Here is a 15,491-nt window from a genome sequence, read left to right as displayed (position 1 = left end):
TTATTATTATTATTATTATATTTGAACATTTTACAACATCCACTCAATACAGTATATAGTTAAACATGGTTGCCATCTTCCTTTATATTCTAAATGTCCTTTCTGAACACACAACATACAGGTTTGGGCATCTGAGGTTGCGAAGAAGCAAATCAAATGGGTCCCCATGGCAACACTGGCAATACAGTTTCATGGGCCCTAGTAAATAAAACTAAATTTCACATTTGGGTCAATGGAAAAGTAATTTTAAGAGACTCTGCAGTAAAATTTAATGATCACATCAAGCGATGCCAGAACACTAATCCAAATGTTGAAATAAAGAAAATTTGATTGCACAGAACGAGGGGTATTTCTCAGCTATCTACCAAGAAGAGAGGGCTGTGGCACAGGGAGACACATTCTGGCTCTTAAAAAATGTAAACATAATATCTGTGACCTTGCTTTGAGAACCCACCCAAGCTCTGACAAGATGAGCTCAGAGGCAACACATTTTTTTAGGGTAACATACAGTATATTATCTTTCTGAGGGTCACATTCTTTTTGGGTCAAAATGTTCTGTTGTAAGGAAAAACAACAACCAAATACTCCCTCCTGTACTCACCACTAGTTTAAAAGTTTTTTTTAAGTACCAAAAGGAAAAACATAATGCCAGATCTATTGTATGTATAGAGTAATAGGGTCAGGGTTAGGTGTTAGGGTTAACCCCTTTTCTTTTTCACTCAAAATATTGTTTCTGGTGGATATTTCCATCGGGGAAATTTTTATTTTCTTATTTAAGATTTCATTGATCCATTAATATGACTCTCTGTTGATTATAACTTGCCAGTAAGCATCATCAGTGTTCTTTTTAAAGTGCCGTTATTAATCTCACAGATCATTTATAAAATATAAGAAATTAGAAAATACCTAGTGTTACTGTTTCCTTGTTTCATTGGATTTAAGCTATTTTGGCTGAATAAAAAACATATTTTTGCAGGTTTGGTTTGAAGAACATCGTGACACAGTATGAAACATGTTTTCTGGTCATGTCCGTGTCTTGCAGACAGGTGGCAGAGCTTGTCCAGTTACTGTGGTGAAACAGACAAAATGTCTGCTCTTTGATCAAATGGCTCCAGACCCTCAAACCCTGAGCTAGCTTTTAAAAGATGGAAAATGAAAAACCTTTCAATGAGTACCATCAAGTATGTCTGTTTTTAAGTATGTGTAGCTTGGGTGGGCCAACAATCTATCCCCAGTATTATGGCCAGTGCCAACAGTTAGATCACTGCTGTCGTCCTCTTGGCCCTAGCTGTTAGGGGACTCGGGGGAGACAAGTGTTGTGGCAACTGCAATCATAGTTACATCGTAACTGCGTGTCTGGATCTTTTGTTTGAGTGAAAAAGAACGAGTGAACTATAGAGATATAGAGCCAAAGTGATAGAGACTGTGAAAGGTGAACAGGCAGAGAGCGACAGAGAGAAAGAAAGTGAAGGAATGTCACACTTTTGCATAAGCTGACTTCACCTTTAACTGTGACCTCAATAATAAACATAATTGAATTTATACATTTACGACAATTTCACCAAAAATTGAATCATTTTGAGCTTCATAAACACAAATATTATGGCAGAAGTGATGCATTAAATTGCATACAATTGTACAGGTGTACCTAATAAAGTGGCCAGTGAGTGTACTTTCTATAGACTGCAAGAGTGCAGAACATCTCTCTTCATTATCATACCAGTGGCACATTTTGTACAGTATGTGTCTAACGGGATGAGACAGTGGATATGGTGCACACTAATTTCTAAACTGAACAAGTACTTACTCCAGTTATGCTTAGAAATGTCAGTAATGTAAGTGAAATGAGTATCGAAAAAATCAAATGAATTCTTATAATTCACCTTATAATTAACAGGTGGGGTTAACTTCACAAGTCACTGTTTGATGCTGACTCCAGTTCTCTTTGTATAAAATGTAATGGTAAGCCTATGACCCCTTAAGATAGATAGATACAGTAGATAGATTTTCATTGTTTTAGCACATTCTTAGTGTTGAAACAAAACAAAGCTAAGAGCACTCAAAAATGTTGACCAATATTTCTTTAATTTGACAAATGTGAGTGGTGTGTTTTTAAATTCCATGAGTATATATGGTATATAGAGAGAGCGTTTTAGAGGCCAAAACTAGTAAAGGTGCCCAGTATTTTACAAACAAACACACACATAAAAAGTGTCCTGAGCCCTAAGAACCAGAAGGTAGGAGGTAAATTAAGCAAGTATATACTGAATGTAAGCTGTCCAAGTAACCAAACTAAATTCACAGTCTTCTCTAAATGGAAAAGGAAACAATAGACTCAGCTGGTGTGAACTTATAAAGTGGAATGCTCCTGTAAAGAACAGGAAAAAGCTCATCCTCATTGTGCTATTAGACTATTAAACCCTGTGAAATTAAAGGCTGTAGCACCATCTATTCCAATTAGCTTGGTGAACAAGCTAACACTGACTCATGTTAGCCCTGGTAATTGGCTAACAACAGGTGACAAATAGAGCAGGAAATAAGATGCCCCCCACTTCTTCATTCATTAGAGCCAATTACAGCACAGCTCGTTAATATTCTCCACCAATCAGCCCAATTACATAGAAGCGTAATTATATTGTGAAGGCTGTGATTGGTTGATTAATGGAGAACCCCACTATTTTGATTCAATAGTAGCCAGTTAGAGTGCTGACCATCTGGACACACAGGGCCACATGTGAGCCTTGTTAACTGAAGGAAATTAAAGACTGCCTGGAGAACAGAGGGGGTGAGGAGTACATTTGTTTTCTGTAGATCTTTCTTACTTTTTTGATCTGTCTTTGCATTTCACTCCTTTTTACATTAACAGAGCGCATCCTTGAATTTTACATCATGTACTGTATCACACAATCAGTGGTTTTGCTCTGAGTCCCTGTTGTTTTCCTGTGTTTGTCTTAATTGAAGTATGTTTTCAGCACTGTATGCTGCCTAATAATGAGACGTCATGTTGCTGGTATTAAGTGATAATGAGGGGAAAAGGGTACATTTCAGACACCCAACTGTTTTCATATGTAAAGTAACCCCTGGTGTACTGTAGCTCCACTGAGAACATGTATTAGACATCTCGTAAATGTGTTGGTTTCGTTTGAGCAATGGACAAATGGTCCACTTACATAGCTGACTGCTGTCCAGCAGCTTTCTCCACCACACAACAGATGGTATATAATTTAGTACGGTGATATTCTTTGGATCAAATTCAGTACTCACATGCTATACCATCCATGTGTGTGCATTCACATGCAATAACAAAGACACCCACCCAGACACCCACTCAAACTGCCACACACACATGCACAACACACACACTTTTGATACTTTGTGGTTTAAATGTGCACAGCTGAATCCACTAGCCAATGACTGATCTCTGTGAGACGCTGCCAAGTTGGTTCACAGTGGCCACAGCATGCTATAGCTGGTATGAGTTGTCTCCACAGAGACATATGGACCATGTCTTTTGGCGCTAGCATGGGTTGAACAAACATGGCTTTTTGGATAGTATGTTCAGTGGACACAAGGGCCTTGACTACACATAATCTAAAAAAAAAAAAAATTTAAACCAAAGTAATGTTCAGTGTTTGACTTAAACATTGATTGTTTCCCAGTACTTTAACTCAAAATTCTGTAAAATCAAGACCATTTTCAGTAAAGCAAATTTTTCCCTGCTCTTGGGCTTGCTCACACTATGACACTTCTTCCTCAAGTGTAGTGACGGAGCTTGAATGACTGGAGTGATGAGCAGGGTGTCCAGTAAGGACTGAGACACTGCCAGAAACTGATCTGATCATTTGTTCTGATCGGGTGAGAACACGCTGAGAAAGAGAAAAGGGATAGGATGATGGGATCATAATGCCAATTGTTAGTCATTATCAAAATGACTCAAAAAAGAAAAGAAAAATATCTGAGTAATAGTAAAAATCCTACATGCTGTATTTACAGTACCTTTCAGTACCTACACAGAACTATGAAGGGTGTGAGTGTCATGCAGGCTGTTTTGGCGCACTGGGGGCGAGGGAAGGGGGGCAGGAACTCCAGACGACACACATAGCAGTATATAAAACAGTTTCAGTAAGTGTGGCAGCTTGATGTTGTTCCTTTGTATACTGAATGCAGATGAACTAATGTGTAGCTGCTGCAGCAATTAATGAGGATTAGGAAATATGATGAAAATCAACATAACCATGTACCTGACTGGTCAGGTGGGGAGTATATGAGGAAACACTTACATACAGGCATGAGATAAACAACATAGGTAATATAGACTTGGGAACTGAGAAAGAGAGAGAGCAAGGAAGGACAGCACAGATTAGAAAGATAGTTAACTAATTAGAGCAAATGACCTGTCAGTGAAATGTTTTCTTCATGTGTATCCAGTATGAGAATTGAGGTGCAACACCTGTGCTGGGGTGAAAGGTCAAACTGAGACTCAGTAGCAGGATTATCTAATTTATAGTCATCACCATCATGTCCAGTCAAACACTTACTGGACCCAAACTTTTCCAAGCCTGTGCTGCCCTCTGTTGGTGTCACTGGAGAATTGCTCAATCTCAGCAAAACATTTTAAAACATGATTGCCCCAGTCAAAGCTATTTCCGGATTTAAGGCAGACCATCCCAAACCCAGTGTACCTTTCTGCAGTGAGCATCTGAAAACTTGGTGGAGCTGTAGGAGTAACATCTGAAGTAGCTGGTCTAAGGGCAAGGACGAGATCAGAAGAAGCCTCTAGTGCTTGGTTCTGGTAAAGAACTGCTATCACATGGGGAGTATACTCCTACTGTTTTGGTTAGAAAAAGGATGGATAATGGTGTATGCTGGAGTCTAGGTACAAACAGGACCCAGTCCAAGAAAAGAATGGGGCAAGCTAGTTGCCAAATTTGGCATTTAAAAAGCTACAGTGATGGGTAAGAGATGATGGCATTTGGTTTGGATTGAGTAAATATATGTTAAAGCTACTAGGACTGGAGCTGACAGATTGTTTATGTTCAACAAATGGCTGGGCTGTAGTTGACATGTGGACAGAATTAACAGTTTAAGTCAAGAGATTAAAATGCTTTCAGGACTGGAAATGAAGTCATGGTTTGGGATTGTGGCTGACTGGCTGATGAGCCTCTTGCTTGTGGCTGTGGTCAGCCACTGAGCACTGCAAGGGAAACACCTAGTTGGTCAGAATATGAACACCCGCCACCGGTAGACAACAGATAGCAGAAAATATTGATGTTGGGTTGTATATTGGTGTTTTGAATAAACAATATGAACCTTAGGAGTTTGTCTTTTTTAAAATTAAGAGTGAAATGAAGTGTGAAAAAGACCAGTGAATGCACTAACCTCACTGTTAAGGCTTGCCAAGTCTCAGATAAAACTTTGAGGATTAGATATAGATTAAATTATATAGATTAGATTAAATGTTCAATCTATAATTTATCAAATTATTTGTTTTTGCTTTTTCTACACAACAAATTACAAAAGTTCAGTTTTAGTAGTTCATAGGACAATTGTGATTAAATGAGAGTGATAATTTTCTTTGTGACTTCTTCCAAACTTACTACTGTTTCAAGGAACAATTCAAGATGACAGCTGAAAAGATGAAAAACGGGTCACAGGTTTATAGCAGGTGATAATTTACAGTGTATCTGACGTCTCCGCTATCTATCTCAAATTCAGCGGGGCAACTAGAAGACAAAAGAGTGAAGGCGTTAAAGATGGAGAGGGGAAACGAAGGAAGAAAAGGGACACCAAAGCAAGAGAAAGGGAAACAAGAAAAACACAATTACTTTATTTGCTACAGTACTGCATAATACTCTTCCAAACTCATAACACACACGAGAAAAATATCAGTCACTAGATTTACAATCTCCAAGGTGAGACTATAATAAACATTAGCATAGTCTGCAGGAAGTAAACATAGAGATGAAATAAATGCAAAGGCACAGAAGAATATTTTACATAGCAAGGGCCTCAAAATAATACCGTTGCATTACAAGTCATTATTAGAATTTATACAGTCACTTTTCACACCATCAAATCTCAACAACTTGCCTTTTGAAAAGAGCCTTTCTTACTTGCATATACTGTACCTTATACCCTCCAAATGTCACAAAGCATCATTCTGATTGTTACATCCCAGCAGCATAGCATATAGCAAGCTGCTGTTTTCGCTACTGGTTTATATATATATATATACTGTACATACATGCATAACACGTTGACATGGCTTCCACTTTTTCAGATGCAACCATATTTCAAGATACTGTGTTTATAAAATAATTCAGACGCTAGTAAATACAACAGATGTAAACAAGGCATTAAAGCTTTTAAATAGGTTTGAAGAGTCTTTTATAACATGCACATAAAGAATCATATGTAACTGTTCAGTGCGCTGGGTACTCATGCAGTGCAAAGCCAGATTTGTCTCAGAATCAGACTCTTTACTCCAGTGTTGGAAAACGATGCCACACACAACCACACGAGAACCTAGCTGAAATCATAGTTATTTTAGTCTAACAGTCAACTTGTACTGAAATCACTGACATGGTTTTAGGTGTGCAGAAAAAGTAGCGTACACTTTAATCACACTCAAAATTGGTATATAATGAGGTGAAAGTGAACACACACTGATAAGAGTGTGTATTTACACAACTCTACCTAATTAAATATTTGATTGAGGCCAGCACATTACAGGCACATAAAGTAACAGTGAAAGCAACCCCCCTCCCCATACACACACACACACACACACAGACCCTTTTACATCCTCTATACTCACTAGTCCACAGGCTTGTATCCCTTCATCAGACCAGATCATTAACAACCATCTACAGTAGTCAAACAGATATGGTGTACAGATATACAGACAGACAAACACACACACACACACACAGTCTACTGGACATTGAGGGTGCGAGCAGACACCCCGTGGTGCCAGTCTCTCAGCTCCTTGTACTTAGGGCCGATCACCAAACGAGTGGTGGACTTGTTCAATCTGCCATCCAGCACACAAGAGTAAGAGGAGGAGAAAAGAAGAGAAAAACAGAACGAGAAAAAAAAGAGTATAGGTGAAGTAGACTGACTTCTGTGATGAGACACACTGTAAGCCATGCCACAGGGGGAGGATGATGATATACAGCTAAAATAATCTGACAGACAAAAAGTCCATGATACACAGGAAATATTTAGATGTATTGGAGATGGGCAGTATAGGTGTAAACCTAAATAATAGAACATTACTGGAATCAATGTAAAGAATGAAAAAAGTTCACTTGTCATTTCTTGTGTCCAAAAAGTCTATTTCATGGTCAGTATGGGATGGAAATTATTAATTTATTTAACACTGAGGACACACACCAACACCGTCAACACCGGAAGTCAGTGGGAATGCCTGAATGGTAACATCACAAACACACAGGAGATCACAAACCACCAAGAGAAATGGACAGCCAACGGATCACCTCACAGTGAGAACACACTGCCAAGCCATGACTGTCAGCAGCACCATTACAGGTTTAACAACAGTGCAATGCTGTCACATCCACAACTAAAAGCACAACTAGGAGCACACAAACCATTAAATATGACTACACTTTGACACAGATGGAGGCACTGTCGGCCACTGACATGGTGTTTAAAACTGACCTTCAACAATCTGAGAAGAAAATGTAATCAGAGTTGCTTTTTGAGGTTTTGATAACTAACATACTGCTCAGTGGCAACAAGCCTGGCTTTTGATTTAATGGATCCTGTCTAGACAGGAAGAGCCCACTCAGCATCAATACAATTGCCAGAACTGTGCCACAGAGGTTTGGTATTAAGATCTTCTGCTGCTGCATAAATGTAGTCTTTGCAGTGAATGTTAGAGGCCCTCAACTGAGTGGATTAGATGAAACAGTAGTAAATGGGAAGAGCAGATTTTCAGGAATTTGTGCTTCTATTCCACACAATTCAATTATTCAAACAAGCAGCAACAAACAAAACTAGGGAGACTAGAGTAATTAAAACCACAGTAAGTCAGAGTTTTCATGGCCATGCACTTACCTTGTCTTCTTGGCTTGGTCAGTTTCCTCCTCTTCAGCTACAAAAGAAAGAATGGAAATATTAAAGCTTTCACTAAAAAAGGTGTTCTTTATTCTCTACATATAAAATCTAATGATATGTTACACAGCATCATGATCTAGCTACACTAAGCCCTACAGTATGTATGGACGGCCCACTGTACTCAGAAACACTAACAACAGTCTGTGTAATGACTATGCAAGCATAGTCACTGCTCCACTTCAGTCAGTCAGTAAAGTACCATGCTCGGTGCCAGTGATCTGAGCCAGAATTCTGAAGGATCTGGACTGGGTGGTGCCGGTGCGCGGACGCCAGTCCTCTGTGTCCTCCATTATACGCTTCCTGCTGGCATTAGCATGAGTGGGCACGTGGTAAAAATGGATGTCTGTGTCCACAATGTGCTTCCTTGGAACTCTGTAAGAACAGGGTAGATGGATGGATGACATCAGAAAACTTCAAATCTAATCTGTCAAAGTAGCAGAGATGAAGACTGAAGTCATTTCCTCTGAGGTAATAATATTAGTTACATTCAAATGTATAATTTTTAATTCTGCAAATACTTATATAACGATTTCTACTATAAGACATATTAGGTCGTAAGTACTGTAGATCTGTCCTCGAGAGCATATTACCATGTTTTGCATGTTTACTTTTTTAGGTGATTACTTGTAGTAAAGGCTTTTAAACTCATATATAGTACAGACACATTATTATTTACTCAGCCACGGAAATTTGACCTGTCCATGATGTACCTCGCCTCTCATCCAGTGTTAGCTGCCATTGACTCCAGCCCTAACCCACATACCTCCCACCTGCCCTACCTGCCTTTGACCCCCTATCAGATAAATGGAAAATGAAAAAATGATGGATAATAAAAAATTTGATGGATGAATGGATATGGATTTAATTGTTAGATGATTATATGTTACATGACATGAAAAGGTGACACTAAAAATAATAAGACTAAATTATTTTGTGCTTAATAAACAAGAAGAAGGGGGCAAACAAATCACACCACACTTTGTTAAATGAATTTGGTGTCTACATCTACACCAAGCTGATACCTTGGTGGCTGAGGTTTTCTTGAAAAATAAAAAGACAGGGGAAAAACAGGACAGAAGAAAACAGAAACAAATAAACAAAGGCAGGGGAAAATACTTCGACAATAATGAGAACAGACATAAAGAGACACTGGAATTAGTGTACGTGAAAACACTTACTTCACAACAATGTGAGGTCCACTGAACAAAAGGAAGAAGACAGAGAAGAGATAAAAGGGTGAGGAATTGATTAATTTATAAAGAACCACTTAAAGGAAATGTTAACATTAAAAGTTAGTAGAAAATAGCTGTAATGATGAAAGTAGAAAACATTAACTTATGGACCACAATCTTCAGTGCATGCACAACACAGAGCTAAAATAAATATCCATGGAGACATTTATATGAGAAAAAGTAACGTAAATGAGTCAGTTCAATTTTCAACCACCCTGTGGTGCTGTTGAATTGACTGGAAGTCTGTAACGGTACAATCATCATGTGGACGTCAAGTGGGAATTAAGATTATTTAGATGCGTGTTTGTTGGAAAACATGCACTTTTGTTTTGATGAGTGTGCAGCAATTTTGTGTGGATTGTGTTTGTATGAATGTACAGTTAAAACAATACTGTAAATATGTGTGTATCCACAGTCTTCCTTGGCATTAAGGTGCTGAAAGCCCTGTTGCTAATGGGCTGTCAATAAATCAACTCTTGGGACACACACACACACAGAGGAGCACTGGAGACTTTTTAGGCATTGCTGTCAATAAATGGCCTATAAATAAACACACCCACTAACACACTCACCTAGCACACTGAATAGACTGATTTATGAATGTGCCACAACACATTCTTGTCACAGTAGCAGGTATGCAGCTATAGGAGGGTTGAGAGCCCTGTGTGAGCCTGGCCATAAACTTTGTTATGAAGGAAGTGCCTTACAATAGAATCTGTATATGTGTACGCATTTGTGCATCAATATCAATATCTGTGATTTATAGCTGAGGTAAATATATACTGTCACATCAGTACATTCCCTTTCAAAGGTCGGGGTTCATTTGATCTTTTCGAGCGCACGTGTGCTACAACACTGCAGTTCACAGTGTAAAAATGAAGTTAAGCCAAGTGAACATTACAATGAATAATCATGTTAAATTATGACAAGGATGTTGCACTGACTGCAGATGTCAACACCTGAGTGTTAACCTTAAGTTATGTGCCAAAATATAAACTGCTTAATATACAAAAGTGATTTTTTGCAGTAAACTAATAAGCAAATTCATGCAGATGTCATGATGCAGTATTCACACACAGACACACAGTAAGAGGTGAGCAGGTAAATTACAAAAAGGAGAGCGGGCAGTCAAACACTTTTAATTTGAGAGACTAACTTATTGCCGGGATGAGCTGCTGCAGTCTGCAAAGCAGAAAAACAAGGATTGAAGGAAAGATACAAAGAGAGAGAGAACACTGACATACATGTGTGTCTGAATTCTTTTCACTTTACAAGAAAAATAATCCAAAAGTCCCCTCTGAAACGAACCACACAGCTCATTTACAGCATGCAAGCAAACAAGAAAGATGCAAGGATGAATACATGCTGGAGAATGACTGAGTCTGTGGATGACCAAAATAACTACTGTAATAGTTGAATAGCAAAGAGAGTGAAAAATCTAAAAAGACAGTCCAGTGTAAATATTTATGTAAAAAAACAAGTCAAAACCATACAAATACTAAAGAAAGATCAAGCTCAAGCTTTAATAAAGTAACAAGTGTTATTAAGTGTCATCTGTGATACTTGTGAAGTCTATGTACCCAACTCAAATACAGCTCGTCTCTCTGTGCATGCGTGCATGATTGCATGGTGTAAGATTATATTGTGTAGATCACTGGTGTCTGCTGAGTCTCACAGAAAGAGAAACCACCAAAGAGCAACGTGACAGTACAAACATGAAATGAACAAAGAATATATTGAGCCTACTTAAGAAAATAAATCAAAAACTTTTATGCATGCCCTCCAGTTTTGAGATGAAATCACTACAACTATGAGTTGACAACTGAAGAAAAATGGCTTGGTAGAGGTGTATTAGTCTGTGAAGAGAGGCAGTGCATGTGTAAATCTATATGGGCTGAAACCTTTACTGATGGACCGATATGCTACAAGAGCTAAAAGAATGCTACAAAGGTCGAGTTACCAGTGCAGGTTATATATACACAGCTTAGTCATAGCATCATAGGATAGTTATACTCACTATGCTTCTGGGGAGAGAGGAACAGGGTTCAGACAGAAACAGAGGGGGAATAAGATGATGGTGGGAATTATGTTGAGAAAGGCAGGACCTGATGCTTGGGTGTAAAAATGGGAAAATGAACCAGATGAATTAACAGCAGAGAGGCAGAGAGGGTGAATGTACTAGACATGAGTGAATTTTTACTCAGTGAGGTTTCTTCTGAAATGCTAGTGACCATTGAAATGCCACCACAGTGGCAGTATGGTGCTGTTCTCAGACATCTAGGCTCAATACAAAATAAAGAGGGGCCACAGTGAAGAGCTCCACTTCTACTTCAAGAAGCAAATATGCATTTTATATATGATTAACCACTCATGATAAAACAGGAGGGGAGATACACAAACACAAGTCATTAGGTGAGTGAGTATGTGAGTGTTTTTACAGTAGTTCCTCTTTAAAGCTGAACATAAACTATAATTTAAATTCTTAAATATGAACAGCTTAAGGTTGTGTTTAACTTATCTATTATTTTTAGAGGATTTCAAAAGTTGAGGTCCTTCAGTTCTCCAGCTTTACATCACCAGAACATGGCTATTCAGCCTGTTCTCATGTCCAGGGCATCAAATAGTGATTTGTCAAGTACCTTTGGCGTCTGGCTGGGACGATTAGGGTTACCTCCTGTGGCATATAAAGACACTCAAGTGAGCTATTGGTGTTCATGGAAGATGCACGGGGTTTTTAAATATATAATGGCAAAAATTTGGAAGGAGCTGTTTAGGGCGGATGGATAGATCAAACATACAAACAGGAGAGTGGAGTTCGACTCCAGTGAGTGACACTTTGTTCTTTTACCCAATACATGGGCTTTTCTGTAAACCTAGCCATGTAGTTTCAGTGCCTAAACATAACTATGATGTTTTAGTGGCAAAACAAATAGCTTTTGTGCATAAATCCAAGGGGTTTAAAGATGCTGTGTGAAGTACCTTTGGCGTGTCATACTGACGTCAGTGGGTTAACAAAGTTCTGTACTGAAAAATGTCTCACACACATCAGTATGCAGTGGAAAAGGTACATGACAAAACATCAGTATTTGACCCCTGCGATGAGACTGGGTCACGCTGTTACATGTCTTTCAATGCATAATTTCTCTACCCAAAATGTTATAATAAACAAATGGTAGAACAGCCCACTTTAAATTTCTTACCTGTTGTATCAGTGTTTCAAGGTGCACCCATAACTGACAGTATTTTTGTTAGTTTGGCTACATTTTTTTTCTTATTGGCAACAAAACCAGATGCACAGTGCCAAGTTAAGACTGTCGCATTTCAACACAAATATAAATAAAATCCAGAAATAGAAACATTATATTTAACTTGGTCTCGGTTTCCCAGTTCAACTCAGCTTCTCTTGAATCGCAATACTGTGTGTAGAGTCAAATATGTTGTTTAAGTTTTAATGCTTTTTTCTTCTGAACAAACAGACATTTGAGTGTGATTTAATGGTGTGGAAGAACTTTGACTATCACTGCCAAGACTTCAAAAGTTGGACCTGGCAAGCCTGATTGGGTGTCTGCATGGAATAAACAATTTTCATAAACTTTGGAATAGACTTGGAAAAAACTATTTTGTAAACCATAATAGATGTGGATATTTCTGTAACCATATACTTATCTCACTTCAACAGAAATGAAGCACAAACTTAAAAAATAACAAGGGTGTAATCAATTTTCTAGTTCCCGATTCTCACAAACAAATGATGAGTCTACTGCACATATTGGTATTTCAAAACGTCATCTGTATTTCTAAAATTGTGTGATTCTGTGAAGGAATCATCAAAACACACCAACAGAAAAGGAAAGAAAAAAAATGAAGTGTAGATGTCAGTCAGTCCATATCCCATTTTACAGTTTGAAAACTGAGATGAAGAAAGTTAGAGATAATGAAAGGACCAACAACTGATTAATCTGATTGGCTGGAGACACCGCCACTCACCCATTAAACTGCAGCGGCAAGGCTCCACCCTGACTCTCCAATAGGCCACGCCTCTGCCCCATGGCCACCTCACATGCATTCTCAGTGGAGTATAGGTTGATTGGCGTGTTATACACCGATGGCTGAGGCGGAACAACGACAGGGGCCGAGGAGGAGTAGGAGGAGGAGGAGGAGGAAGAGGATGGGTAAGAGACAGGAGGTGGAGGAGGAGGGGAAGGAAAAGGATTGGTGCAGGACGAGGCAGGAGTGAAGGCAGAAGATGGGGATGGGATGAAAGCAGCAAAAGGTGACTGTGAAGCAGGATATTCACTCTCTGATCCACAGCCCCCATAAGGTCTGGGGGTTTTATTATAGGGGAAGGCAGAGGAGGTGAAGGAGTGAGGGTGGGAATGGGGTGGTGGAGGAGGATGGGTGAGCGCCACTGGTTTTATGATGTCTGATCTGTCACCCTACCGGTATGAGAGAAAAGCATGCAGATACACACAAAAATAAATCACATCACAGCACACAGTACACTAATGCCTCCCAGGTTAGGAGCTATGGATTTGTCATCATTAGTCCAGGTAATAAAGGTTGATTCAATTTTTTTTAATCTGAAAAAAAAAAAAATTTAAATTAAAGTTTCAAATTGAATCCCTGGAGGAAAAAATAGAAGCATCATTATTCTTAACCGGCATTTATAATAAAACAAACATATAGCAAGAATAAGCCAAATAAAAATAAAGGAAGCTGTCATGCAACAAAAAATGTGTGAGGCATCGTTTCAGAAGGGTGTAATAACAAAATAAGACCATTAAAAAAACTTAGCACATGGTAACACAAGTGAAAGTATATTAAGTATAGATTCAAAATGTAATGTCTTACATCTATCTAGCCAGAATCTCATTTTTCACCTGGTGTGCCACAATTAAATCATTTTCTTGTAATCTATGAATAGACATGCTGTGCTGTTTGTGTTTCTCACTTTGTGTTATTTCAATGACATGCCATGTTACAGTACCTTTGGCGCCACAGGAGGTGGTTGGGGATCTCTGGGTCCCCTGAAAAGACAGAGGAAGAAAGGAAAGTCTATGAGTTATGCTTGCACAACCACTCTTGTTTTTTATTTCAATATTTCAGTAGAAAAATATCTGTTCTTTATACCTGAATATTATATTTTTATTAAAGATTTACAGTATGTGACTTGTGCCACCACACTATTAAAGTATATAAGCTCTACAAAAGTGGTGATATTTACAGTATAGAGCCATTTAAAACTGTGAGACCACACTGTATAATTTTCAGATCTTCCTGAGGTTGAGAAAAACTGTGGTCATGGAAGGTGAATTACCACTAAAGCCGAGCTCTCAGCAGAGACCAACATGGAGCAGCTTCTGTCATCAGTTGTGACAGAATCCAAAAGAGTATCACTGTGTCTGTGTCAAACTATGAAACCTGAGTTGCTGGAGCTGAAAACTGTGGCCTCTGTCAGGCTATGTGTGTATTTGGAGGCAGCTGTTTTTAGTCCATAAAGGCCTGTATCAATCTGATACCCTCGGTGGCACTTTGAGACCTGAGCTCCCCAAAAGGTCAACTGAGGAACATGCCTGTAATTGTCCATGCTCTTAAAACTACTCAGGCAATACCAGTTAAGCACTTCAGCCTAATATTAATTTTACTGAGCTCATGATTCTACTGTGTACAGTGTTTGCAGTTGCCTCATCTGGCTTAAGATGATATCAGTGCAACAGGACTACATTTTGTTCATGGAAAATTAACATATATACAAACATATCAGAGCAGTAGACTTATATTGTGTTCACAGAGTGAACAGTGACACATGCTCCGTATGAATGTAAATCAAGTTGTTATTCAGTGCCTCACAACGTCATTGAGCATGATATAACTGAAAAAATACAGAGTCAATGTAAATTAAAGACTATAAAAACTGTGCGGTAACTGAAGACGTAAATGTCAGCTGCCCTGCATTCCTTTAAGAGCAGCCCTTCTTGAAACGTCCTCAGGGAGGTTCATGTGCTTCACCTCTGTACATTCAGTCACTTGGCCTTTTCCTATCTACAATTTCCTCCTTTTGACTGTTGCATTATATTAATGAACTCCTTGTGGCAAAAAAGAGAGGAAGTAGCATTC

The 15,491-nt window shown here is 38.7% G+C and overlaps 1 protein-coding gene across 2 annotated transcripts in view; it reads right to left on the bottom strand.

The window, feature by feature from the left end:
* Positions 1–15,491, bottom strand: part of pdlim5a (PDZ and LIM domain 5a) — a 48,478-nt gene that overhangs the window by 7,801 nt on the left and 25,186 nt on the right. The window contains exons 4-8 of one of the 2 annotated variants that reach the window (XM_020602527.1): positions 14,362–14,401; positions 10,531–10,556; positions 9,321–9,341; positions 8,342–8,514; positions 8,083–8,119 (exon numbers count right to left, since the gene is read on the bottom strand). In XM_020602527.1, coding sequence (XP_020458183.1) covers positions 8,083–8,119; positions 8,342–8,514; positions 9,321–9,341; positions 10,531–10,556; positions 14,362–14,401 — 297 coding nt within the window. Of the gene's footprint in view, positions 1–8,082; positions 8,120–8,341; positions 8,515–9,320; positions 9,342–10,530; positions 10,557–13,361; positions 13,811–14,361; positions 14,402–15,491 lie in introns of both variants that reach the window. The other variant, XM_020602526.1, reaches the window with a different exon arrangement.

Source organism: Monopterus albus, unplaced genomic scaffold (genome assembly GCF_001952655.1).
Source record: "Monopterus albus unplaced genomic scaffold, M_albus_1.0 scaffold56.1, whole genome shotgun sequence".
NCBI lineage: Eukaryota > Metazoa > Chordata > Actinopteri > Synbranchiformes > Synbranchidae > Monopterus > Monopterus albus.
This window is presented reverse-complemented; position numbering and strand designations above follow the sequence as displayed.